This window comes from Mastigoproctus giganteus, chromosome 3 (genome assembly GCF_048544385.1).
Source record: "Mastigoproctus giganteus isolate SK-2022 chromosome 3, ASM4854438v1, whole genome shotgun sequence".
In the NCBI taxonomy this organism is placed as follows: domain Eukaryota; kingdom Metazoa; phylum Arthropoda; class Arachnida; order Uropygi; family Thelyphonidae; genus Mastigoproctus; species Mastigoproctus giganteus.
The window spans coordinates 80,087,079-80,114,895 of NC_143577.1; the positions used below are offsets into that span (position 1 = coordinate 80,087,079).

Below are 27,817 nucleotides of genomic sequence, written 5' to 3' on the forward strand. Positions count from 1 at the left end.
GTCAAGTCTCCATTTATCATTTTATTGGTGACATACAAGTGTGAGTTGGTGATGGCTCTCAGCATCTTTGATTGAAAGCATTGTAGTATTTCTATGTTTGAGGTGCTGGCGGTACCCCCAAAGCTGGATGCCATAGGTCCACATGGGTTTCAGTATGACTTTGTATATAAGTAACTTGTTTGCCAATGTTAACTTGGAATCCCCTTCCGATTAGCCAATACAACTTGCTAGCCTTTAGCCCAAGTTGTTTCCTCTTTGTCTTTCTCCAATTTAAGCGTCTGTCTATATGGATGCCAAGGTACTTAGCATCATCTGCTTACAGTATGGCGTGGCCATTTAATTTCACTGGTGGGCATGTTTCTCATCTCACTGTGAATGTAACATGAGTAGATTTCGTCTCGTTGGATTTCATGTGCTTTTTTTTTTGCCAAGCTTTTGTCTGATTAAGCTCTTTTTGTCAACTCTATTAACACCTTACTAACTCACATTTTACTAAAGCACATTTCTGGGGGTTACTAATCATAAAACAATTTCCAGTTGCGTTCCTGCTAGTGGAATCTGTTATAAACTGGTAGTAGTTTTTTTTTTTTTTTTTTTTTTTGGTTTGGTAGTTGTTGGCGCATCGGCTTCTGTGGCCATAGTGCACCTCCCAAGGTTTTTGCAGTACTTTGATCCAAGCCCGAGGCGGGAATCGAACCCGCGACCTTTGGGTTGCCAGGCAGGCACTTTACCCAGCTGGCTAGCCCGGTCGGCCTGGTAGTAGTAAACTCGATCTAATTGCATTTGCGATAATACCTATAGCTGGAATTTTACGTTATTATGGTGAAATGTGTTTCCCCTTCACTGATATAAAAAACATAAATACATTTTCAGAATCTTCTCTTCATTCCTATCGTGTTGCGTTCAGTTTGGGTGATTCTGCGTCCGACTGCCATTTCTTGTAAACACAAAGGCGAATCGTACATAAGCAAATTTGGTTCATGTTATATACGATATCGTTCCCCAATTTATAAATCGTGCATGATCGAATTCATGTAGTGTAAACACGTGTTATACGAGGACTGACTGTATTGTTGTTAGGTTTTCTACAGCTAGGTCAACATCGTCAGATGTTTTAAGAGGCATTTTTAAGTTTACTTTCTCATTTATTAGCTCTTGGGAGTATTCCCAATCAGTCTGTTTATTATGAAGAACTGGTGGTTTCTGTCTGATTATGATATGCGAGCTCAAATTTGCTATTCCTGGGTAGTGATCAGAAGATAGGTTAAGACTCAATGTTATATCTGCTTGTCTGCAATCCCTTTAGTTATGGAAGATGTCTAATATATTGGGAACTTTTCTCCTGTCTGTCGGCCAGTATGTTGGCTCGCCTAAAGATAAATGTTCATAATGATTTTCTTGCATTACTCTTTGTAGTGTTCATCCCTTCGGTGTTATTCTTATTGAATCCCATTGTACATGCTTGGCATTGTAACCTCCTCCTGTGATAAATCTATTCCCAAAAGCTTGGAACAGGTTTATGAATTCGTTTTTACTAATATTATACCTTGGTGAGCAGTAAGACTGCGGAAACCATAATAGGTCCTCTCCAGTCTTCAATTGCAATACTCATTATTTTGTTATTTTATTTATTTTTTTTTTTAGGAGCATTAGCAACTAAGGCCACATTGCTCAGGGGATATGCGGTGGTCATTCCCTGACCTTTCCACATCTTCCATATTTGGTGGTCACGGGCTCGAACCCTGGTCTAATCAAAAAGCGTGTGCTACGCACTGATGTTCCTGCCCACCTGGCTATGGATGCAATACTCGTTGCTTGGGTAGAATTCGTTTTGTACTTGGTTAGCTCATGGTGCTTTATGGGGTTTTTAACAATTATTGCTGAACCTCCCGAGCTGTTCCTTCAGGATGTTTTGTGTCATAGTAGCTACAGTTCATCAATATGATATTTAAGTTAGTTTTTACCTCCTGGCTATGTCCATCCAGGCCGTTGGCATTCCAAAGAGCAATTTTTAATGATTTTACCATTATTTAGGTTTTGCTAGAAGTGCTGTTAGCAGGCTGAGCATTGTTCTTATGTCTTCTGTCAACCTTGCCCGATTTTCTGCTTGTCTAATTAGAGCTTGTTCCAGTCTGAAAAGAAATTGTTGCACTTGTGTTGGCATGTTTTGCATGAGGCTGTTCTGTTCTTGTAATCTGGGATCCTTTCTTTCACTACTTAAGCATAGGATAAGACTGGTCTGGCTTGAGGTTGTTGCCTTATGTCTTGTTCTGTATTGTCTGTTGTTGATGCTGGTTGGGTTGTTGTTGGCAGTTGTTTCACCCTGTTCGGTGGAAATCTTCTTGCTTGGATCTCCTTGTGAACAGTACATCCTTTATAGCTGGCTGGATGTGCTCCACTACAAAGAGTGCATTTGGTTGGGGTTTGTCTGTCAGTTTTTGGACAGCTGGTTGTCTGGTGGTATTTAGCGCATTTTATGCAACGGAATGGACGTTGCCAGTATGTTTTGGTGTGTCCACATTGTTGACATCTTTTACACTGCACTTTTGTATATATATTTTTATTTTGTATATATCTTTATTGTTTGCTTTTGGCATTAGATCGATGAAAAACATCGATCCAAACTGCAATATAAAACAGAGTATCGAAACTGCCTCTGTCTGGGGGAGTTCGGATACTCTGTTTTATATTGCAGATCCGCACAACCTGATGGTTGTGTTTTTCTACATCAGCTTCAATGTCATCTAATTCTGTTAAGTAATATACATCTTAGGGTACAACCCTATAGCATCTATTTTCTTTTGGTGAATGCGTATAAAAGCTGTAATCAGTATTTTCTAGTGCTTTGGCATAATTCTGATCTTTTTTCTGTTTTGTACATATATTCTTCAGGAAGAACTGAGTTTAGTTTTGCTAGAAATGGTTTTATGCCCTCTATTTCTATATGGATGACAAGTATGGCAGAAGTTTTCCTTGTTTGTGTTTTGCCATCTTCTTCTCCATTGTCTTCTTCCATGTCTTGAGCTAGTACATCGAATTTGTTTCTCATTACTGTTGAGTGCTGTTTTGCTGTTGTTTTTGCTTTGACATTTCTTATCAGACCCGGGGCTATTTCTCTTTGTTTTTCTTGATGGTGTCTTCCATTCACTGCTGTTGTCTGGATCAACTGGGGTTGACATACTGCTGCTAATCTTTGATATTGTAGACATTACTCGTTGCAAAAGCACTTGATTTTGGTTACTGATAGCTTGTTTTTGGTTTGGATAAAAATTAGTCGGCTGATTACATATAGATTAGCTTAATAATGGTTGCTCGTATTGCATGCTGGCTTGATTTGTCACTACTGATGCCATTGGCTGCACTGCAACATATCCTTAAGAGGAGCTGTAACCTGAATTGGCATACTGTTGGGTTGGTTGTTGTGGAAGATAGCATCCAGCAACATTGTGCTGATTCATTTGCATTATCATTAAGTTAACATCAAATATGTGTTGTAGCAAGGAAGGAGTTTTTCCCTTACTTTTAACTTATTAGTTGTAGGATTAAGAGATTAGTCCCTGGGGTTGGGCGATTCTGATTCCATTTCCTTAGGCTGTATTGTTCAAAGGGCACTTTCAACAAAGGCTAGTCGATAGCCTTGAAACAAGATCAGGTGACTTTGCAGTACTGTTTCTTTACCCATTAATATATTTATATTAATACTATTAATATAAATATATTAATTACTAATTACCAGATAAAGACACAGGTGAAACAAGAACGTCTTGTAGCTAGTAACATAAGGATCACTTAGGTATTACTCATATAGAATTTGTTAAGACTATGGTCCATTGATTTCCAAATATCAATTTCTTTCTGTTTTGCATATTTCCTAGACTGTGCATCATTGTTTCTATGTATATTTGCAACATATAAAATGATTTACTTTGCAGAACATTCAATACTAATTCACATTATAATGTTTAGCAGTGTGGCAGTATGTATTTAATTTTTAAGGCAATTTGATTACTGAAATCATATCGCACCACCCATACCAGACATAGGATCCAAACCTGCAACCTTTATTTCTCAAGCAAGCACACTACCCATCAGACTAATCGAACAGCACAGGTTCACATTTGGCTTTATGCCAGAGGCATATCACTCTGAGGAGGTTACAGGGATTTGGGCTACTACGTTATGTAATAAAAATATTCAAGTACGACTTCAAATAATATTTTTAGATAATTTAGTAAGTAACAAGCATACTATTTTATTATGTGACTGAAAACTCTCCCAGAATTTAGGTTGGTAAAACAAATATTTCATCTCTGATCTTGTGACTGCATGAAATAATGCTAGTGACTCACCTGAGCTCACTGAGTATAGAATATATCAAGAGTGGCCTACTTAATTTGTGATGTGATCTATTTTTTCCTTCAAAATGTGCCGCGATCTACCATCTCAAAAATTACATTGCACAAATTGAGGGATGACCGTATATTTAAAATTCGTCGTGATCGATCGAAATTAAATCCACAATCGACTGGTAGATTGTGATCGACTCGTTGGCCACCCCTGGAATATATATACAATATGAATTATATCTAAATAGTTAACACGTTGACTGCTAAATACGAGTTAACTCTTATTTGGCAATCTGGCCCGGGATGCCGCATACGAGTTAACTCGGACTGGTATGGCTTGTCTTTCAGGTGCAGCTATGAGTATATTCGTATCAAATACATGCAACTGATGGATAGGGGGCTTCTGGGATAAGATCAACCATGGCATCAGAAAACAGAAAATTTATTCACAAATACATAAAGAAAAGTGTATATTGTTTATTTGTGTATAAACAATATTGTTTATTTGTGATAGTTCTTGAAACATTCTTCTACACAAATAGCTGGCTTCCCTTGGCACACTGGACAATTATAGCGTGCTTTGTGGCATTTTTTATTTCTTGTACATACTCGACACAGCTTAGTCAGGCGTGGCTTTTTTTCAGTTGGTGGTACAGCCTCTAAATAATGAATTTCGCGTTCAGACCTAATCTTCTTTGGAACATTTAGAATTACTTTTCCAATCAAAGATTCAATGAATGTTTCTCTGAATTTCAAACATTTTATGGTGGAACCTGTAACTTGATGGAAAAGGATGTATGCGTCATGTACATATATTTCTATAATACGTAATGAAATTTTTTTACCGACCATCTGATGGTTTTTCTTAGTGCTGAATAATACAAGAGCATTTGACCTGATGAATCTATGCTGGACTTCCGCTATTCTTATCTCGAATTATGTTTGGTTTTATCGAAATTTTTCCATTCCAGTTGCATACCTCGACCATTTCAACGTGCATGTTAGAAATAGTGAGAACTTCTCTTTTATCCCTCCACTTACATACTACAACAGGGCCATTTCGTTGCCATGCAACTTCCCATTTCTTCAATTTTTGCATTTTCTTTTCTGTTGGTGTGTCATGTTCCACATACATAAGTTTTCTGGGCAGATAACAATTTCATCAAAGCAACAGAATTATAAAAATTAAGTAGCCCTCAAGCAATTATAGCACAACTTCAACAGTATGACCTATGTTTTGTTCAGTTTCTTCTGATTTACCAGCGTAAATTTTTATTTTCATAAGGCCATCGGACTCGCACAGTTTGTAAAATTTGATTCTGTATTTGTGCTTTTTATTTTTTTATGTACTGGCAGTTCACTCTCCCATGCCACTACATCATCAACACAGATGTTTTTATATGGTACGTAATTACAGCAATTCCCCGACTTACATAAGGGTTGCGTTCCATGGAACTCTAAGTCAGAATTTCCCCCATACTTATGCAGCACTCGCAACTGTGATGCTGAATTGATTGAATCAAAAAAGAAATGTTCAACGAACACATAAATAGAATTATCTATTGTGTTTATTCAATTTTTTATCTCATGTGCAGGAAAAATTACAAAAGCATGCAATTCAAAAAAATTTCAAAATTATAAAATTACAAAAAAAGACGAGACAGGCATAATGTCAGTAAGTTTTACCTCTCAAGCATCATTGCCAGAATCTATCTCTTCAGCTGATAAGTAGCCGCTGTGGAGGTTGAGGAGATTTAGAAGGGGTTGTCTGCTGAACCTTACGAAAGAACATATTAGTGGATGACTGCATGGTGGCTTTTCTTCCTTTTCATCACAGATTTCTTTGTAGCAAGCATATCATTCACCCTCTTAACTTTTAAGAATTGTTCACTGTCAGGATCCATCTTCTCAAACCTCACCACTGCTGATGCAATTTCACAAAATGCCATTGCCATTTCATGAAATTATAGCACAACTTCAAGCAGTATGAAGCTGTGCCATAAGATCAACCACCACGCTCCTCGTTTGGTTCATATTGAGATTTGAAAGCATTTTCTTCTTTCACTATCGCTGCCCGCAAGTCAATAAGTTCTTTGTTACATAATTCCTTCTCTTTTTCCTCTATTAACTCCTCCACGTCTTTGGCATCAACCTCCAAATGAAATAGCTATGCAACCTTTACAATCTTATCTGTAACCCCTTCATATGATTCGTCTTTTTCAAATCCTACGAAGCCTTTTACGTGCCATGGGCATATTTTCTTCTATGCGCAATTTAAACAACTTTTAGTAATTTCCGCCCAGGCCTTATTAATGTTTAAGATGGTGTGGTAAATACTGTAAGATTTCCAAAAGTCTCTTAACGTAAAATTTTTCTCATCGCCTACTGCAGACAATGCGTGAGCAAATGTGTGTAAATAGTATGCTTTTAAATTCGAAATAACACCCTGATCCATAGGTTGGAAGAGTAAAGTTGTGTTTGGCGGTAGAAATATGACTCTCAATTTCGAATTGAAATCATCTAGATGCGTAGGATGTTCAGGAGCATTATCTAACAGAAGCAAAATCTTGAAAGGAATATTGTTGTCTTTACAATGTTTTTCAACCTCGGGAAAGAAGCAGCATTTAAACCAATCCTCAAAGAGAGATATTGTTATCCATGCTCTCTCTGGTTCGATTGGAAATGCACGGGTAGGGTGACTTTATTGATGCCCTTAAATGCACGAGGATTTCCAGAATGGTATACAAGCAATGGTTTTAATCTGTAATCTCCCGCTGCTTTAGCCCCTAGTGAGAGTGTGGCCTATCTTTTGACGCCTTGAAACTTGGCATTGTATTTTCCTCTTTGGCAATGCATGTTTGATCTAGCATTTTTTTTTTCAATACAGAGCAGTCTCCTCACCGTTAAAAATTTGCTGCGTTGAATAGCCGCCTTCATCAATAATTTTTTCAACACATCACAAAATTTTTCTGCAGCTGCAGAAATGGCACTGGCAACTTCATTGCATACTTTAACGTTGTGGAAACCGGCACGATGCTTGAACCTATTAAATCACACGTTTCTTGCCACGATCTTAGGGTGGGGTTTGCCATACTTATCCTTAATATCTTTATCAATACTTGTTGCTTTTGCTTGAATGATCATTAGACACAGGGGCATTCGCTTCTGAATCTGATTTTCCATCCATATTATCAACAGCTGTTCCATCTTCGATATAGCACCTGAACACTGTTTTGTGATCACTGGTGATCTTAAGTGCGTTGATCCTTTGACATGTTCTTTTATACACGCACTGTCCTTTAAAACAGTATTCACTGTTGAAGCGGCGAGACCTAATTCCCTTGCAACAGATGACAAACTTTGACCTGCTTCATACTTTTTAATAATTTTCATCTTCATTTCTAAATCAATTTTGTTTCGTTTCATGGCACTACCACCACTTGCACTTTCTGTTGGTCACTTTCGCTTCATCATTGTAATATGTAAATAGAAATGAAGAGAAGGAAGTTTCTGAAAATTTGTTTTTTATATGATTGAAGATTTCAGTGAAGTTAAGCACATTTCACCATAATAGCATAAAAACCTGCACAATTGTGGTTATCGGTATTATCACCAATGCAATAAGATCAGGTTTACTATCCTTTTAAAATTGGATGCACTAACAGAAAACCCCAATAAATCGGAAAGTGCAAATTGTTTTTATTGTTTTATGGTCGTGACCTCCAGAAACGTGCTTTAGAAAATTGATTCTTATAACGGGAACATATGATAACGATGAGAGGGAAGTGCAATTTCCATTATAAATATGATCTTTTAGAGAGAGATATAAATAGCTTAGTAATATAACGAAATTTTCAACTTACCAATTTTAAAGGACTTGGAACGAATTACAAAAAAAAAAAAAAAAACCCCAATGTGTTATTGGATTCGCGATACCTCCATTTATCCCTACAGATGCAAAATACGTTTCAACGATTTTTTAAAGTTTTTACCAACCAGCAAAAAATTACGTAAAGTGAAATTTGTGTAAGTCGAGTATTACGTAATTTGGGGAGTTCCTGTATTGCATATAACATTATTGAAATGATTCAAAATCTGTCTTACTCTGTAATGCCTGTTAGCAGATTGTAATGAATTATCTGCGAAGCGAAAATATCATAATATCAACTGGAATCTATTTCGACTCATAAATGATCACCAAAACATAACATTGTAGAATGCACTTGTACTTCATTAATGCTCTACTGAAGGAAAAGAACAAGGACCCATTTGGGTAATATTCCAGATCTTAGGTACAAGTGCATATTTCAACTAACGGTCAGAAACAATGCAGTGATTGACTGCCACCCACTGCTTTCCACGTCCACAGGTAACATGCCGGCGCCTACGTAGCCAGGAGCAGCAGTGCGTACCACACGCTTCTTGATTAGACCGGGGTTCGAGCCCGTGATCACCAAATATAGAGGATGCGGAAAGGTCAGGGAATGACCACCGCATATCCCCGGAGCAATATGGCCTTAGTTGCTAATGCTCCTAAAAAAACAAAAAACAAAACAAAAACAAGTAACATGCCAAAGTCACGAGATTTTGTAATATATCAAATCCTAAATAAACAAAGAGAAACTACAATACGTTATTAAAATAAGTCCGTTTTTTAATTAAATCTCTTCCGAAGTTTTGTAAAAATCTAATCTTTGGTTAATTAAAATTTCTTTTAAATAGGGATCTCTTCTTTTCGCTATAAATTTGGCAGTGAGGAGGAGAATAAAAAGCCTAACTAAGATTCCAGATAGCGAGGGCTCGGCATAATCTTTGGTTAGAATATCCGCTGTTTTTAAATAAGGAACTTGTTTTCAGCTATAAAAACAGCGGTAGGGAGGGGGATAGACACCATAACTAAGACTGCAGATAGCAAGGGCTGGGAATGTCAATTACTGCTATTCGCAACGATCAACCAGAAGGGTACCCAACAAATATAACTACTTGAATACATATAAAACTCACCTCATCAATCCTCACATGCCAGCTTGTACACCTGACAAATTCCTTTGTTATTTGTTTTTTAGGAGCATTAGCAACTAAGGCCATATTGCTCCGGGGATATGCGGTGGTCATTCCCTGACCTTTCCGCATCCTCCGTATTTGGTGGGCACGGGCTCGAACCCCAGTCTAATCAAGAAGCATATGCTACGCACTGCTGCTCCTGCCCACCTGGCTACGGAGGCGCCTGACAAATTCTTTTAATGAATTCCAAATGATAACTTTTCGTACTTCCCTCTAAATCAAACTAAATTTACATCCAATGAAACAATCAGAAACAAAAATTACACAGTAATCACCCAATCACAGAACTCGACCATACTATATCTCCAGAGGGCGTGGTTTAAAATCACACCCACTGCACAGAGAAAACTTGTACCCAAATTCTGGAGTATAGACCCCATTTGAAAACAAAAGTCCAACACTTTCATTTCTGAGATGTCAGTGTCCTTCCATCTTGATGACCTGACAGATTTTTGTGATTGTCCACATTTTTCAATTTCTTGCAAAGCATATATATCAGTTTGTTTGACTAATAATGTAAGCAACTCTTTGGGAAAATATAGGTAGGTCTGCCAATTTTTGTACACTAAAATCTGTTGTGTCCATTTTCAAATCAATATTTTCTTCAAAAATAAATTGTGGAGGATCTTGAGCTATTTCATTCCATAAATTATTGTCATTATTTGACATACTTGCCTGCTGGGCACCTCCGTAGCCAGGTGGGTAGGAGCAGCAGTATGTAGCACATGCTTCTTGATTAGACCGGGGTTTGAGCGAATGACTACTGCATATCCTCGGAGCAATATGGCCTTAGTTGCTAATGCTTCTAAAAACAAAATAACAACAACTTGCCAGAGAAGAATTAGGATTGTCTTCAAGCTGGGAGCTTGCTTCATCTTCGGTATCCTCACGTGAATTGTCAGAAGGATCATAAATGTCCCTGTCAGAATCAGAACTGTACGTCTCGTCAAATTCTGAACCGCTCATATTAGCATAGAGCTCAAGCTTTCCTTCGGCCAGTGGTCTCTTCTTATCCATGTTTTAGGTTCTTTTTTTTTTTTTGTAAAAAAACACACACAACAAAGTACTAAATACAAAGTACACGACAAAGTCTGTGTCACTACTGGAGATTGACGCACAGTGCTGACTCATATACGGCGAATTCTGTGAGTTACAACAAGTCTGAGTTAATCCAGTTAACTCAGAGCCATCCAGTTAGTTGGCTGCCACGAAGAATTTTCTATTTCATACAACTACAAGATAATTCGTGAAGCTTTCAGTTTTGGGGTTTTTTTTTTGGTTTTTTTTCTATGAAAACCCCAAACACGAGAGGTATAGAATCTAGTACTTAGTACTGGTGCATGGGTAGGAGGTTAAGAAGACGAAAGAAGTTATTTGTTGACATTAGACTTGAACTACTGTAGACTGCAATTTTCGGCAAATACGCATGAAGGAAGGTTGTTCCAGAAAATGGCAGTTGAATGAATAAACGAGGAAGATGAATAGTTGGTTCTGTGCGTTTGAAGTGCGACAGTAAATGGATTTGGCAGCACGTGATTGGACTGTTTTGAAAGAGAGAGCAGGAATTATAGAAGCCAATTCAGAAGAACAGTGCCCATGGAAGTATCAGTAGAAAAGGCATGCAGCAGTAACAGTACATCTTTTTTTTTTTTTTTTTTTTGGTAGTTGTTGGCGCATCAGCTTCTGTGGCCATAATGCACATCCCAAGGTTTTTGCAGTACTTTGATCCAAGCCCGAGGCGGGATTCGAACTCGCGACCTTTAGGTTGCCAGGCAGGCGCTTTACCCACCCGGCTAGCCCGAATGGCAACAGTACGTCCATGAGACAGCAAGTGGAGAGACTCTGTTAGAGATGAATCATTAATTAACATAATTGCCCTATTCTGAATGGAATCTAGAAGCTTGAGAGAGATTTTGGGGGGGGGGGGAACTGCCCCAGCTGTGGGAATAATATTCCGTGGTAGGGCGGATTTGCGATTTGTACAGAGTGAACAGCTGTTTGGAAAAAAAGAAAAGTAAAGCTGAGAGTGAAAGAGAATACCAAGTTTTTTAGATGCAGAGGAAGCAATATTTGTAATGTACTTGTGCCAAGACAGATGAGAAGTCAGGGTAATTTCCAAAAGAGATATATCATATTTCCTAGAAATTGGAGTGTCACCAAATCAACTAAGTTGTCTTTACCCCACTGGAGAATTACCTGGAGATTGGTATTTAAGGAATTGGTAGCGGATATTCGAGAGGTTGAAGCTGACTGAACAGGGCGAGGTTTCTCAAACTGGAAATTGGAATGTAATGTGCTATCATCAGCAAAACTATGGATAGGATTCCCAGTCAATAGAAGGTCATTAATATACAAGAGGAAAAGAGTGGGAGGAAAGAACTGAACCTTGGGGAACACCAGCATTAGTGGAGAAGTTAGAAGACAGAGAGCCATCTACCATCACCCTCAGTGAGTGGTTGGAGAGAAAACTGGATAACCAATTACAAAAAACAGTTGGCAAACCATAAAATGGAAGCTTGTTTAGAAGACCTTTATGCGAAACATGATCGAAAGCCTTTGAGATGTCAAGAGAAACTGCTTGTGTTTCGCCGAAATTTTTCATTGAATTTCTCCATAAACGGATCATAAGCCAGAATATGACCAGTGGATTAACACCAATGGAATCCATACTGGCAATCATTGATCAGATTGAAGGTTTCTAGATAGTTTAAGAGTTGGCAGTTAATTGATTCCTCCATTACTTTAGAAAGTATAGAAGTACCTGCAATCGGATGATAATTGGAATGGAGTGATTTGTCACCCTTTTTAGGAATTGGCTGGATGTGAGCAAATTTCCAAGCAGAAGGAAAAACACCTTTGGAATAAGAAAATGAAAAAAAGCAGCAAAAAAATAGGAGTAGGTTCAGGAACACAGGTTTTGAGAGCAAGTGGAGAAATACCATCAGGACATGAAGCACTGAATAGAGCGTGTTGGGAATGGTGGGAGGTGTTTTACCAAGATCATAGATCATTAATATATGAGTTGGAATAAAAATGGGATGCTAGCAGGTCAGCTTTATCCTTGGTTGAAGTGACAATAGAACCATCTGGTTTTGACAGAGAGACCAGATGGTTCTATCATTCTGGTCTCTAGCTTTGGAAAGAGACCAGAATGCTTGGCTACCATAAGGGCAAGAAGCAAGTTTTCTACTCTTAGCCTGTTCAAAATCTACTTTGGACTGATTAATAACTACTTTACAATGGTTACAAGCTTTGGTGTAGACAGTAAATGAAACTGAAGAATTGGAAGCAAGCCAATTATGATATGCAACATTCTTCTCTTGAACAGCCTTAGCACATTTATTGGAAAACCAAGGTTTAGATAAAGGACGAGATTTTAAAGTGGAGTGTGGAATAAAGGATTCCCTTCCTACAAGAATAATTTCACTGACGTGATCTGAGCAAACGCTGACATCAGAAGTTTTGAAACAGTAATCCAAGGAAAAGAAATCTTGCAGGTCATGCCATTTTGCATTCTTGTAATGCCAAACAACACGAGGTTAGGAATAGCCATGAGATAAAGGCTCCATTGGAGAAGAGACAATCACCAAGTTGTGATCTGAGGTGCCTAAAGAACCACCCACTTTGACCGTGTATTAGAAGTGTTGTTTGTGAGAAAAAGATCAAGCATGTTGGCTATATGGTTAGGATTGTCCAGTATTCTGACAGGTAAATAAACAATCTGTGCAAGGTCATTAGTAATTGCAAAATCCTCAGCATGTCAACCAGCTGGGTCTGTGTGACTAGACAATGGAAGTCAGCTGGAGTAGTTAACATTAAAATCAGCAAGGAAAATTACTTCACTGTTAGGAAAGTTGGACTGGAGAAAGTCAAGTTGCAAAGAGAGGCAGTCAAACAGCTTAATGTGATTGGTGGAGTTGGGAGAGCGGTAGAGACAACAGATGAATTTGACAGAATGAGGTTGGTTGGTTGGTTGGTTGGTTCTTGGGTTTTATTGGCGCATTAGCAACTAAGGCTATAATGCGCCACAACCAGGTGATATATAAAAATTTTTGTTTCACTGACCTAATTACTTAAGGTCACCATGTCAAAATATAAAATAACAGACAGAACGAGGTAGAGAGATTTTAAGCCAGAGAAGGTCGAAAAGAGGAGATTCCAAATTACCAAGCCTCTGACAGGGAATATGCACAACTACCACCTTTGAGGTGAAAGGAATCGTACAGCGAGTAATTTGGGCAACTGAGATGAGCAGTGGTTGAATCAACTGATAACTGAGACTCTTTATAAAAAGTACATGGGATCTGGCAGACTGTAAGTGGAAATGGACATCATTGAGATTAGAACTGAGACTACGTATATTTGTGAAATGAACTAGGAAGTGTTTGGGAGGTTTATGTCTTCTCAAAATTAGTGAAAATTCATGGTGTGAAAATTCAAACAATTCATGGCGTATTCAATAGTAAGCAAAAGTGTGGGGGTATGAAGTAATGAAATTTTTGGATATGGCATACACATGGTAAGACTATACCCAGAACCTTGACAAATGTGGGCTTGACAATGCCCCCCCCCCCATACGCACTACTTGGACCACCTCCAGTCACTATCTGGCAGAGTAGAGGTAGCAAGATTATACACTAGCTGATCCGGAAGCCTCCTATAGAGTTACCAATAGGTTCAGTCCGGTCTACTAACTAGTGGCCGGCCTGCAAACACTGTTTTAGAGCTGTATCCTCGAAATGTAAGGAAGTTTGGATCTTGCCATGATGTCCATTATAACCTGAAAAGACATCAGTCATACTGCATGATGGAACAGATGGGGAAGGTTTGACCAGAACTTGGCTCTGGAGACTAAACATGGGTTCCACCACTTCAAGCCTCCAGTAAGCAAAGTGGGGCTAGATTAATAAGCAAAGTGATGGAAGATTATGCTACAGAAGGTAATATTATTTGAACAGTTAATAGATTATTATTATTGCAAGGAAATTTAATTGATTTAACATTGGTAATTTGTTATTGGTTTTTTTAGGAGCATTAGCAACTAAGGCCATATTGCTCCGGGGATATGCGGTGGTTAGTCCCTGACCCTTCCGCATCCTCCGTATTTGGTAGTCATGGGCTTGAACCCTGTCTAATCAAGAAGCGTGTGCTACGCACTGCAGCTCCTACCCACCTGGTTTAACATTGGTAAGTCAATTATGAAACCTTGAACCTGGCATTCTCTGGAAAGCCACACACATAAGGTAATGAGATACAAGGAAATGTATACAGCAGTTTGAAATGCCTTTATCGTCATCTTATTTTATCTTCAGTGGTTCTCTTCTTTCCTGCACGTTGAACACTGCAGATATTCTATTTGATGTTATACATAATAATTCAATTATAGAGATGTATTATTATGCATTTAAACTTATCCTGTTATGTATTCAGATAAATTTTTATCTCAACATGGGTTCCACCACTTCAAGCCTCCAACAAGCAAAGTGGTGGTATTGCACTGGTTGACGAGTAATCTACCACCTAATATTGTATGGTGACACAGAGGGGTGGCATTCCTCCATGTGGTGTGGGCGCCGCACTTCGACCCCTGCTCACGTTAGTTCATACCCGGGTGGTCACCCACAGTGTGCTTGTGCATGGGGTTATTCCCAGGATTACTACCAGTCCCACCATCGTGAAGGTCCAAGCAAGGATTTGGCCATCCAGACTTCATTGAAGTTGGGTCCATTGGACTTGAGCGTTTTAGGCTCCCAGGTAGCAAGCACAGATTGTGTGGCATATCTGAGAGAATATCTGCGACAGCCACAATTACTGATAATGAATATATATTATAATTTGGGTTTTGAATAATTTAACATGCCTAACTCAAATTGGCTTTGGAGACCCATTCACCCAAATAAGTTTTGGCAGTCAAATTGTTAAGTTTATGTGCACGATTTAAAAAAAAAAAAAACCTGCGTGTGTACCCTGTACACATGAAAGATGTTTTATGTGAAACAGCTGACAAAAATTGGAAGCGCTTTAAAATCAAACAGCTAGATCCATAGCTATGAACGATGTAACGTTTTATGCTCACGCCCGCTATTATTCTACTGAATTGACATTAGAGTCTTACTTCAAGCCGAAACATTTAGTACGAACAATTGAACATTTTATGCTCATGCCCACTACTTATTCTACCAAATCAACGCTTGAAAGAAGTTAGCGAAATCCAAGTCAATAGCCTAATTACCCATTCGACTGTCAGAGCTGGAACTAGGCAATCCTACACTTGCGCAAAAGTGTTATAAGTACACCCCCATTATATACATGCATGTAGTCAATCTTTCAGGAGCATAGTTATAGTCGTCGACTCCCGGGGGCAACATGTCTTCCTGGCACCCCTGATTGTGATAGATAATTCCTTCAGTTTGTGCCCCCGAAGCTTGGTGCCTGGGGGAAATTCCCTCTTTGCACCCCTCCTTGCTACGCCTCTGCAATCTTTATGAACTTATAAATACAGTGGATTCCCGCTAATCCGAACACGTTTCGGTCAGCGGAGAGGATATTTTTTATTTCGCAAAATATACGTTTTTTGTATTTTCCAGTTAAATTTAAATGGCATTAATGGTACAAAAACATTTAGAATTCCACAAAACAATTGTGTTTTATTGTAGTACTGTACTAATACAAAATTAATAAATCAGTGTTTGACATGGCCTATTAAAATTACAGATCTATACTTACACACCAAAACAGGAACAAAAGTCATTTTTCAGAAGTAACAAACTCTGTTAGTTTCTTTTGACGTAACGATGAAAATCGGCTAGATGATGCTATGTTTCGCCACCGCTTCATAAACATGTAGTCTGCCGGTGTAGCGCTGGGATGTTGTTCTAAGTAGCGTAAAGCGAGGTCAAGGGCCGCTGTCGCGTCTGTGTGCGACACAAGTTGTTCCGCAGAAACACTGGGCTCGTCATCACTCCCGTCATCATTCTGCTTGGAGTCTTCTTGGGTGACAGCTGCCACGATGTCCTCATCCGACAGGTTTTCATGACCTATTCCATCCGCTGCAATCCACTCGTTAACGTCAGATTCTATTGCTTCCTCGCACCCGGGAATTTCCTGTACGAGCTGAATTAATTGTTCTATGTCATTGTTTTCGTCAGAGCTATCGACAAAGCTGAGAGAGGGCCATAATTTCTTCCATGATCTTTGTATGGACTGCTCAGTTACACCCTCCCACGACTCAGCAACCCAATATACATCTTTTAAGTTCACTTGTTTCATTTTCTCATGTAAAGAAAGTGAATTGGTGTTATCTTCTATCAAGGACCTAAGATATTTCTTTCTGTATGCAAGCTTGATAGACTGTAACACCCCCTGGTCCATGGGCTGTAATAATGGTGTTACATTAAGCGGTAAAAAAGCTGCCTTTATATCCCCTGATGTCAACTCGGAAACGTCTGGGTGGGACGGTGCATTGTCTATGAGGAGAATGGCATGAGGTGGCAAATCATTTTCATTGCTGAAACGTTTCACTGCTGGGACAAATTGATTATGAAACCACTCAATGAAAAGCTGTCTGTTCATCCAAGCTTTTTTTTGACTTTTATAATGAACTGGAAGATTGTTAATGTTCATATTTTTAAAAGCTCTCGGCTTTGCTGATTTACCGATCATCATCAAAGGTAGCTTGTGATTTCCTGAAGCATTACCAAAAGCTATCAACGTCACTCGCTCCTTATTCATTTTAAAACCTGGGGCACGCATTTCTTGTTGAGATGCTAGACCTTTTGTGGGCAAAGCCTTAAAATTTAAACTTGTCTCATCAGTGTTATATATCTGCTGAGGTGAATAATGTGATACCAAATCAGCGAACTCACCCAAATATTTCTCTGCTGCAGCATGATCAGCTGGTAATTGCTCCCCGGTGATCGTTAGCTGGCGAATCCCATGGCGCTTCTTCCAGTGATCAAACCAACCGGTACTCGCACTAAATGATTCATCACCTTTCATTAGTTTGTTGAGATGAATGGCCTTTTCTCTAACAAGAGGTTCACTTAGGGGTGTTCCCCTTCCTCTTTCCTGAGTGAACCACGTGAATAAGGCTTCATCAAGCTTGTCAAACGTTGACGGCCTTACTGTTTGTCGATTTTCAATTGATTTTTCTGAAGTAGAGGTACAAAACTGCTCGATCTTTGCGTGGTTTTTTTTCCAGTCAGTTACTGTGGCCTTGCCCACTCCAAACTCTATTGCTAATTTCGTTGCACTTCCCCCCTTGTCCAGCCTTTTCAAAACTTCCAGCTTATCTTTCAACATACACGTTGTGTGTTTCCGTTTCGTGGCCATTGTGGCAGCAGACTGAACTAAACTAAACTATAAAATGTAATGTAGAACGAAGATATAAACATTCACGTTTAATGCACAATGTCGCGTGCAATTAGTCATAGCGTGGAAGGGGGGTTTGCTTCCAGTGTGTTACGCTCGCGTACAAACGCTAGTAGGCTTACTATACATTCATTCCTTAATAAACCAGACCTGTTTTACTGCTTGCTTCTGCATTATTGCTGTTATTCGGCTAATCCGAAATTCTGCTAATCCAAACAGGGCTCAGTCCCAATTAGTTCAGACTAGCGGGAGTCTAGTGTATAATGAAATAAAACAAAAATATCAAAGAAAAAGAAACTTACAAATATTTGTTTATATCTACAGAGAATTTAATTCTATATAAACTACAAAGAAAATACATATAACTACAAAGAAATTAGAAAACCAGATAATTTATGTTTATATATCTAGTATAAAATCATAGAAACAAAATATCATTATTATTATTATTAGCTATATGGTGCAAGGAAGCCTGAGGTTTATGCTGCCAAAAAAAATTTCTGAATTACCCTGAGTGAGAGAGAGAGAGTCAGAAGTAGAAGGGAATCACCAAGAAATATAAGAATGATGATATCCAGCTCAGGACCCTGTGGGTGTGCCAAGCCCATACTCACCAGATGTGAACCCCCTGGGGTCATTGCAAAATACAGTACAGTGGAACCTCTTTCGTCATTAATCCGTTGCTAAAGGATGGGCGAATATAGAATCAATTTTTTCCATTGGAATAATCTGTTCACAGCCCCGAATCTGATACATAAATAAATAAAAATTTAACCAGTGCTTATTTCCCTCAGCATGAATTGTTGAGGAGGCTTCCATCCTGCAGTGGGTTGATAATGGCTGCACTTTACTTTACTTTTTTTACCTTTACTGAGGAGCGATGATGGCAGAAGCTGAAGAGAAGAAAGGAATTATTGTTTAGAAGGGAAGTCACCTTCCATTAAAACATCAGGTAACTCCAATTCTTGTGATCAATGTCTTTTTTGTCCCTTTCCTGACGATTTCACTAGCACTTGATTTAGAAGGACTTGTCCAATGTTGTCTGTTTTTTAAAATTTTTCAAAAGTAGCCAATCACATCATCACTGAATGAATTTATATTTTGATTAACTACGGCAATGTTCGAGTGCCACTTCTCGACCATACTCTGCATTTTGGCCCAATTGGACAATATTTCCTTAATGTCAACAGTTGGGATGCTGCCTTTACTTGACCCTTCCTCCTCTGATGAAATTTCCTCCACTGCTTCAGCTTCCTGTTCTTTATGAAGGTCCAACAGTTCTTCTGTGGTGAGCTCCCTTCCATGGTCCTCCACCAATTCCTCTACATCCTCACTATCAACCTCCAATCCCACTGATCTGTCCAGAGAGACAATTTCATCAACAACAGGCTCCGACCCAAAACCTTCAAAGTTTCTTTCTGACACACGCTCTGGCCACAGTTTTCTCCAGGCCAAGTTCATCTTCCTGTAAGACACTTCCCCCCCCATGTCTTATCAATCATCTCCAAATAATGGAGGATACTGAAGCGAGTTTCCAAAATTTTCTCAATGTAAGTTCTGTCTCTGACTTCACTTCAAAACACCTTTGAAACAGGGCTTTTCTATAAAGGTTTTTAAAGCAGGCAATGACCTGCTGATCCATGGGTTGGATTAGAGGAGTTGTGTTTGATACATTGATACACACTGCATTTCTTGATGTTGACGGAATCCTTATGTGTAATAGCTGCAGAGAATCACTTAAGAACAAGGATCTTAAGTGTTACCCAATGGCCAGTGATACAACGGTTGTCTATATTTCTCCCAACAGTGAAATACAGGATACAACTGACTTCATTCATTTTGTTTTGTTGCTGTAACCATACGGCATACACATGATCATTAGCAGCGATTTCGAATTGGAAGAAACTAAACTATTAATTACTTTCCTGCAAGAAACATTCAATCTAACTCTCAACACTACTCCCTCAATTTCAACTACAAGATCCCTATCTTGTAGGTACCTTAATCGAAGCTGTTTTCCAGAGATATTTAGCTATCATAAATCCATTGCATCTTGTGTTCCAACTGAAATTATGGAAATTTGTGAATGATCAATAAAATATTTACAATACAAAATCTGTTTTATTTCGTAATCAATATATATAAATCAAATTACACAGAGATTAATTATACAAATTATACAGAGAGTTAATTATACAGAGATTACCTTGATTTCTTTATAGGCAGGCTTCTTATCCAACTCTCCTAGTCCATCATGTGAAATAAATTAATTATAAAAAATTGATAAACTTCATCTTAATGTGTTCCATACTGTCAGCACGAATGCAAATTAACAGTCCAGGATCACCATTGAGGCCCCAAACCCGACCCCAAAACTATCAACCGTGACGCAACTATCAGCATAGGAAAACATCATGTCAAAATTTCAAATAGTATAAAAAAACAATTAACAAATATGTGAAGAATTAAAAATAACATTGTGACGCTATTTTTTTTAATTGTGGCACAATTGGGGGGGTGGAATAGTTAATACACACTCAGTGAATTCAGATAATGTAATAAATCTTTCGTCATATACCCTAACACCCCATCAAGTTACCCTGTTAGGAAAAGGTTTAAATTTTCATTTACCACCACCTATGCTCCCTAAGAAACAATTAATCGTTGATCTTGAGTTCTGTCTTAGAGACTTGCCTCAAAGAAATATTTTTATTCAACAAGCTAATCAAATTATAAACCACACTAATGTCACGAATATCCCAAGATTGGGTAAAAATGAATCGGATGCATTACGTAAATTGAGAGAAAATAAAGATATTATCATACAAAAAGCTGATAAAAGAGACATGGTGGTTATACTTAACAAAAAGAATTACATCAATAAATTATGTACCATTATATCAGATATAACATACCAAGAGGTTGATTCTTCGGTTTTTACAATTTAGCAAATAAATATAATAAAACCTTAACGCTATATAGAAAAAAAAAACCAACCATATTACGATGTCAAAACTTAAAACAAATTAAAGCTAGGACCTATAATGTTCCTACTCTTTTTGGCCAAATTAAATTACATAAACCAGGCAATCCAATCAATCCAATAGTTTCATACAAGAACTCAGCCTTCTCGTCTTTGTTCACATTCGTTTATTCTATCATAAAACCGTTTAGAGAGATTTTAAAATATAGCATTAAAAATTACAACTCTTTTTAAGATATTGAAAGACCACAAACTATATTCTCTATATGTAGCATCTTTGTACACTAATGTAAATGTGCCAATACGTATTAGATATTATTTGGGATTTACTTAATAATAGTAATATCAATAATACCAGACTCCCCAAAGAAACAATTTTTGATCTCATTAAGTTATTAGTTTCCGCCAATTATATTTTATTCCAAGATAAAATATATAGACAGATTTTTGGCTTACCTATGGGCCTTAGCATTAGTGGACTCATTGCAGAACTATATTTAGATAAAATAGAGAATATTTACTTGAATCCATTTATACCAGAAATCTCTTATTACGGTAGATATCTAGGCGATCTGCTTATTATAATCAACCAGATCACTATAAATTCTGTTTTACAGTATTAAATAACATTCATACCAGACTGAATTTTACTTTGGAAACAGAGAAGGATGATATGCAATCCATTAATTTTCTTAATTTCACATTACAAAGGGAAGGGGATAGGATTAAATTTTAGTATTTATAGAAAGTCAACAAACATGGGTATGTTATTACATTACAAAAGCTATCACACATACATTTATAAAAAATCAGTCATGTTAAACCAGTTTTTAAATGCTTTTAAATATTCCACCATACACAGTGGATTACAGGCTGAGATAAATGAACTAACAAAGAGATTCTTTAATAGAGGCTATCCAATCACCTCTATTAATAAAATTAAACTGATTGCACAAGAAAAGATAAAAAAACAACTACCAGAAAACAAATATAGAAAAAAGCATTTTATTACAGTTGCATATATAGAATATTGGTATAATAAACTGAATGACTTGTGTAAAGGCACAGATATGAAAATAATATCTAAACCTACAATTAAATTGCATATATTATTAAGAAAACGTTTAACTAATTCTTCTTTGCAATAAACACAATTTGATTTATAGCATTTCTTGCAAAGAATGCAACTCGTTTTACGTGGGTTCTATGCAGGGGTGTTGGATTTTCGTGTAAAACAACTATCAGTTTGAGTGTCGAGAGCAAATGCTTCGGAATTAGAATTTCACGCTGTAAATTAAAGTCACGCGTTTCTCTTTAATGAAGCAAAAATAAATATTCAACATAATTACAGTAAACTACTTATTGCAGAAATGCTTGAAATAAAATTATGTAAAAATTCTATCAACATTTGTAGACCTTTTTAATACTGGACGATTGATTCTATGATGCATGCGTGATGAGTATTAAATTTCTTTTAAATACAGATGCAGCGGTGCATTTTTTAGTCTCATTCCATCCTGTGAACACATATGATCGAAAAGTTCTCGTCCAACTTAAGGAGGAAGAAACTGTCTTCATGTAAAAAAAAAAGATGGATGGAACAGGACCAGGGTATGTCTGCCAGGGGCAAAGGTTGATGACGTTGTAGAGCGAATATCATCTTTTAAGGGCACAAAAGGTGATATAGTTGTACACATTGGCACTAATAATATTAAGAGTAGGAGACCGGCAGAATTACTTAACAAGTACAGGTCACTGTTGAACAAAAGCCGAGAATTAGGGTTGAATTTGAAAGTGTCTGCAATTCTGCATAGACACGATAGGAGGGAGTATATGATGAGAGCCTTGTCGATCAATTCGGCCCTGGAAAGATTGTGCAAAGCTCAAGGGGTAGAATTTTTTTCAGCCTGGACTGTACTTGTTAACAGGAGAGATTGCTTCTACAGGGATGGGATACACTTAAATAGAAAGGGTGCAAGAATATTTGCTGATGCTATCGAGGCAGTGTTAGGTGGGTCGGAAAACTGCTAGCTTGGGGGGAGACAAAGACCAATAGATTGACAGTAGCCACTGGCAGAGGTGAAAGAGATTCTTGCACTGCTTCTATTAGAATGAGCAGAAGCCTGAAAAACAAGATGCATGATATTTCAGAGACTGCTGGGAGCCATTGCGGTACAAGTAAACACATGGGTTGTGTTAGGGTAGCTAAGAATAGAAACAGGTGTAGGTATACTTGCGTGTACACCAATGCTAGGAGTTTAGTAAATAAATTTGATGAATTTGAGGTATTGCTCAAAACATCAAAGGCAGATATAAGGGATGCAGAACTGCAATTTGGGGAGTACAACGTCTACAGAAAGGATAGACAGGATAGGAAGGGGGGGAGGGGTTATGCTATTAGTTAAGAAACACATAAAAACCAAGGAAGTGAAGCCAGTCGACATCGCCGGAGACAGTGCAGTGTTGAGTCAGTTTGGTGTGACATAAGCATTGGGAGATCAAAATTGAGAGTAGGGGTGTGCTATAGGCCTAATGACTCTGTTGAGTATAATAAGGAACTGTACAGGGAAATAGAGTGGGCCAGTAAATCAGAGAGTCTTATAATGGGAGATTTTAATTTCCCAGATATTGACTGGAATTTGGGGGCTGGTTACTCACACACTAGCAGGGCTTTTGTGGATTTATTGGATGATTGTTTTCTACATCAGCATGTTCGGGAGGCAACTAGAGGGTGTAATACTCTTGATTTGATTATCAGCAGTGATTCTTCATGCATTAAGAATCTGCAGATAAATGAACCACTAGGTGGCAGTGATCACAGTGTGCTGAAGTGGGATTTACTCAAAGAGGTAACTACCATTAGGGGTAAAGGGAAGGGTTATTGCTTCCGTAAAGGCAACTACGATGGACTGAGACAGTATTTAAATTCTATACAGTGGGACCAACTGATGATGTTACCAACAGCAAATTCAAAATGAGAAGCATTCAAAGAACTTATCTTGGAAGCTAGTAGGCTTTACATACCAACTAAGAAATATTGTTCAAGGTTTAGGCCAAAATGGATGTCAGATGAACTAATGAGGCATATGGCAGAGAAGAAAAATGCATGGGATACTTACAAATTAACACATGACACAGAAGCCTATGATAGATACAAGTTGATATGCAACCAAGTTACAAAGGAGGTTAGGCTGGCGAAGGCAGATTACGAGAAATCCTTGGCAAGGGATGCAAAGAAAAACAGCAAAGAGTTCTTTACTTATGTAAACTCTAGAAGGAAGGGGATGAATCAGATTGGTCCACTTGATATTGATGGGTCAACTGTTGATGATCCTGCTCAGGTAGCTAACAAACTAAATGAATATTTTGCATCGACATTCACACATGAGGAGTTATTCAGCAAGGGGAATGCCAGAGGTGTATTCAACTCTAGCAGTAAGCTACAGAATCTTGAAATAACTGGGAGTAAAGTGGAGGAGAAACTGTTGAAGATAAACACAAGAAAGGCACCTGGGGTGGATGGGATCTATCCAGTTATATTAAAGGAGGCAGCAAAGGAAGTAAGCAAACCCTCAGCCATAATTATGTGAGCTTCCTTGGACTCATGGGAGGTACCCATAGACTGGAAATGTGCAAATGTGACCCCAATTCACAAAGGAGGATCCAAGGCTGACACAAGTAATTATAGACCTGTGAGCTTAACTTCTGTTCCAGGAAAATTAATGGAGGCACTAGTTAAAGAAGCACTGCAGGATCATTTAGACAAGACTTCAGTTATAGCTCAGACACAGCATGGTTTTGTTAAGGGGAAGTCTTGCCTGACCAACTTGATTGGATACTATGATGCAGTCACAAAAGAACTGGATGCAGGGAATAACTTTGATATTATATACTTGGATCTTAGAAAGGCTTTTGATACTGTTGCACATGGAAGACTGCTACACAAATTGGAGCAGTGTGACATTGGAGGCAAATTGCTGCTATGGATAAAGGGGTGGTTGAGGGGGAGAAGACAGAGAGTGGTAATCAATGGACACTGCTCATCGTGGACTAATGTTATTAGTGGAGTCCCTCAGGGCTCAGTGTTGAGTCCATTATTGTTTTCTGTATTTATAAATGATATTGATGATGGTATATCAAGCTTAATGTCCAAGTTTGCAGATGATACAAAGGTTGGCAGGGTTGTCAAGGACACTACTGACACTATGCTGCTGCAACAGGATCTGGAAAGGTTGAGCAGATGGGCTGAGAGGTGGCAAATGAAGTTTAACATTGACAAATGTAAAGTACTACACATGGGAAACAGCAACCCCAGAGCAACGTGTCAACTCTGTGGTACTACACTGACAGTGGTAGAGAATGAAAGGGACTTGGGGGTGGTTGTGCAGGCAAATATGAAGTTCTCTGAGCAGTGCAGACGGGCTGCAAGAGTAGCTCATGGAGTATTGTCAATGATATACAGGAATTTTTCCAGCAGGGATAAGGAGGTGATTATTCCATTGTATAAGGCAATGGTCAGGCCACACCTAGAGTATACAGGTCTGGAGGCCTCATTTCAAGAAGGATGTAGAGCTGCTGGAACGAGTACAGAGAAGGGCAACAAGATTAGTGAATGGAACAAAGGGGTACTCTTACGAAGAAAGGCTTAAGTTTTGCAAATTACAGTGTCTGGAGACTAGGCACCAGCGAGGTGATCTGATAGAGGTGTATAAAGCCTTGAATGGTTTAAGCATGCTCAATGCTGATGGGATTCTTCCTCTAGCTCAGAAAAATCACCTGAGAGGGCATAAATTCAAATTGAGGAAAGACAGATGTAGGATAGACGTGCGGAAATTTGCCTTTAGCCAGCGGGTGGTTGGTTGGTGGAACAGACTTCCATCCCTTGTGGTGGAAGTTGATAGCCTAAATAAGTTTAAGGCTCAGCTGGACAGGTATTTTGAACGAACAGAGGGGTGAAATGGAAGTGGGTGTTTTTTTTTTTTTTTTTGGCTGATGCTGCATAAGCTTGCTTTCTTGCATCAAATGCCTCTACTAATGCTAATGCTAATGTATTTGTTAATTGTTTTTTTATACTATTTGAAATTTTGACATGATGTTTTCCTATGCCGATAGTTGCGTCACGATTGATGGTTTTGGGGTCGGGTTGAGGCTTCGATGGTGATCCCGGACTCTTAATTTGCATTCATGCTGACGGCATGTAACACATTATGATGAAGTTTATCAATTTTTTATAATTTATTTATTTCACGTGATGCACTAGGGGAGTTGAATAAAAAGCCTGCCTATAAAGAAATCAAGGTAATCCCTGTATAATTAACTAATAATTAAAAGAATATAGGAGATATTGAGCATATAACAGCTCTTATTACACTAAATATAAATCAAAATACCTAAAAGAAATGATGTGATTTGCGTCATTTCCACTTGCATTTTTGTCAAAGGTGCAAGATCGAAATGCCACAAATGATGTAATTTCTGTGACAAATTGGTTTTTATTCAGTCCGAAATTTAGTAGGTGCTGCCACTGATGTTTTAATATCAAAAATCGGAATTTTCAAAAATTCTGGCACATGTTCAGGTCTTGAGAATGATACAGATATGGTGTTATATACCAAAAACTTTAGTTTACTCGAAGACTCAAATAATTAAGAATGGCTCATAATATGGCACTACTTCAGTCCCATGAATGTTGGGTTATCTCATTAGAAACTGTATATAGTAAAATGTTTTTAAACAATCTTAAAATGTTTGGGGACCCACTTCAAATTCCATCATAGACTACCAGTTAAGAACAGGCTAAACTATATCTACAACAGGCTAAAATATATCTGTAATCACGCAAGTACACAGTATGTTCAGCATACAGTGTGCACTAAAAAAGAGCAAAGTTACCTAACAGCAGCATTCAGGATCATATCAAGTAGATCCACATCTGAAATATAGCACACATATATATATATATATTTGGAATAAATAATGCAAGTTATTGAAATCCAGAAAGTGGAGGGGGGATATAAAAAGTGTAAAAGTTGACAGAAAATGTATAAGTGAAATTAAACGCATTCTTTTTCATTTCAGATTTGTCATTTATATATAAATGACAAAAAAAAAAACTTAGTTATTTATTTTATCCAATGCTTAAGTTTTATTTTTATTTCACCTCACCTTGCAGTTTCATATTGTTTCACTGTTAACAGAGTATCATCCATCGTTTTATTACAGAGTGTGTTTAAACTTGAAACGAAGAAATTAAGAGCTCCAAGCAGAGTTTCTCCATTTTTGCTTAGGTTTCGTTGTGTCTCTGCATTGTAAAGAAACTCTTCTTGCAGTTCTGGTGATTTATGTGCCAATTCTGAAAATGCTTCACCAAGAGCCTGTTGAGTCTGCACTACATGATAAAAATGGCTTGTAAGGGCACGGGCTAGTCGCAAAATGTTGGTATATTTATTCTGAGTTTCCCGAAGTTGCTCAATCTGGGTTTCCATTTCAGTATCAATAGTTTTGGTTCCCTGAGGAGGAGATATATATAAAAAAAAAAAAAAAAGGTTAAAATTCAATGCATATAAAAATTAAAACTCATATAAAACAGTAGCATTATAAAAGGGTGGAGCTAAACAAAATCTGTAATAAAAAAATAAAATAATTTTTAAAAAATATATACATACATACATATACACACAGAAAGTAAGACTTATTCTTCCATTGAAATAGTTGATAAAAACAGAATTCTTCCGAGATGCTACTTGGCCATAATTTGATGGATTTTTAGTTTATTTTTGCCATTTGCATTTGGTGGTGTAGCATTAAGGTGCCACAAGTTACAAAAACCCTGTCCCTTCCACCATCTCAATTTATACTGGTCTTGATCAGACACATTAATTAAATTTTGCCATGGCCCCTCTACTTCCAGTTATGTCACTGTCTGTTGAATGCCAGAATTCAACTATCTTACTGTGTTAAGTATTGAACATGGCAATCACATATGGTTCATGATGAATGTAATAGTTAAATTGTGGAGGCAAAACTGGGAGGCAAAAGTCTATACATTATCAAC

General features: G+C 37.9%; 1 protein-coding gene across 1 annotated transcript in view; it reads right to left on the minus strand.

Annotated features, from left to right (window-relative positions):
• Nucleotides 1-27,817, minus strand: part of Arfip (ADP ribosylation factor interacting protein arfaptin) — a 153,121-nt gene that overhangs the window by 27,348 nt on the left and 97,956 nt on the right. The window contains exon 4 of the mRNA XM_090370574.1: nt 26,929-27,272. Within this exon, the coding sequence (XP_090226700.1) occupies nt 26,929-27,272 (344 nt within the window). The remainder of the gene's footprint in view (nt 1-26,928; nt 27,273-27,817) is intronic.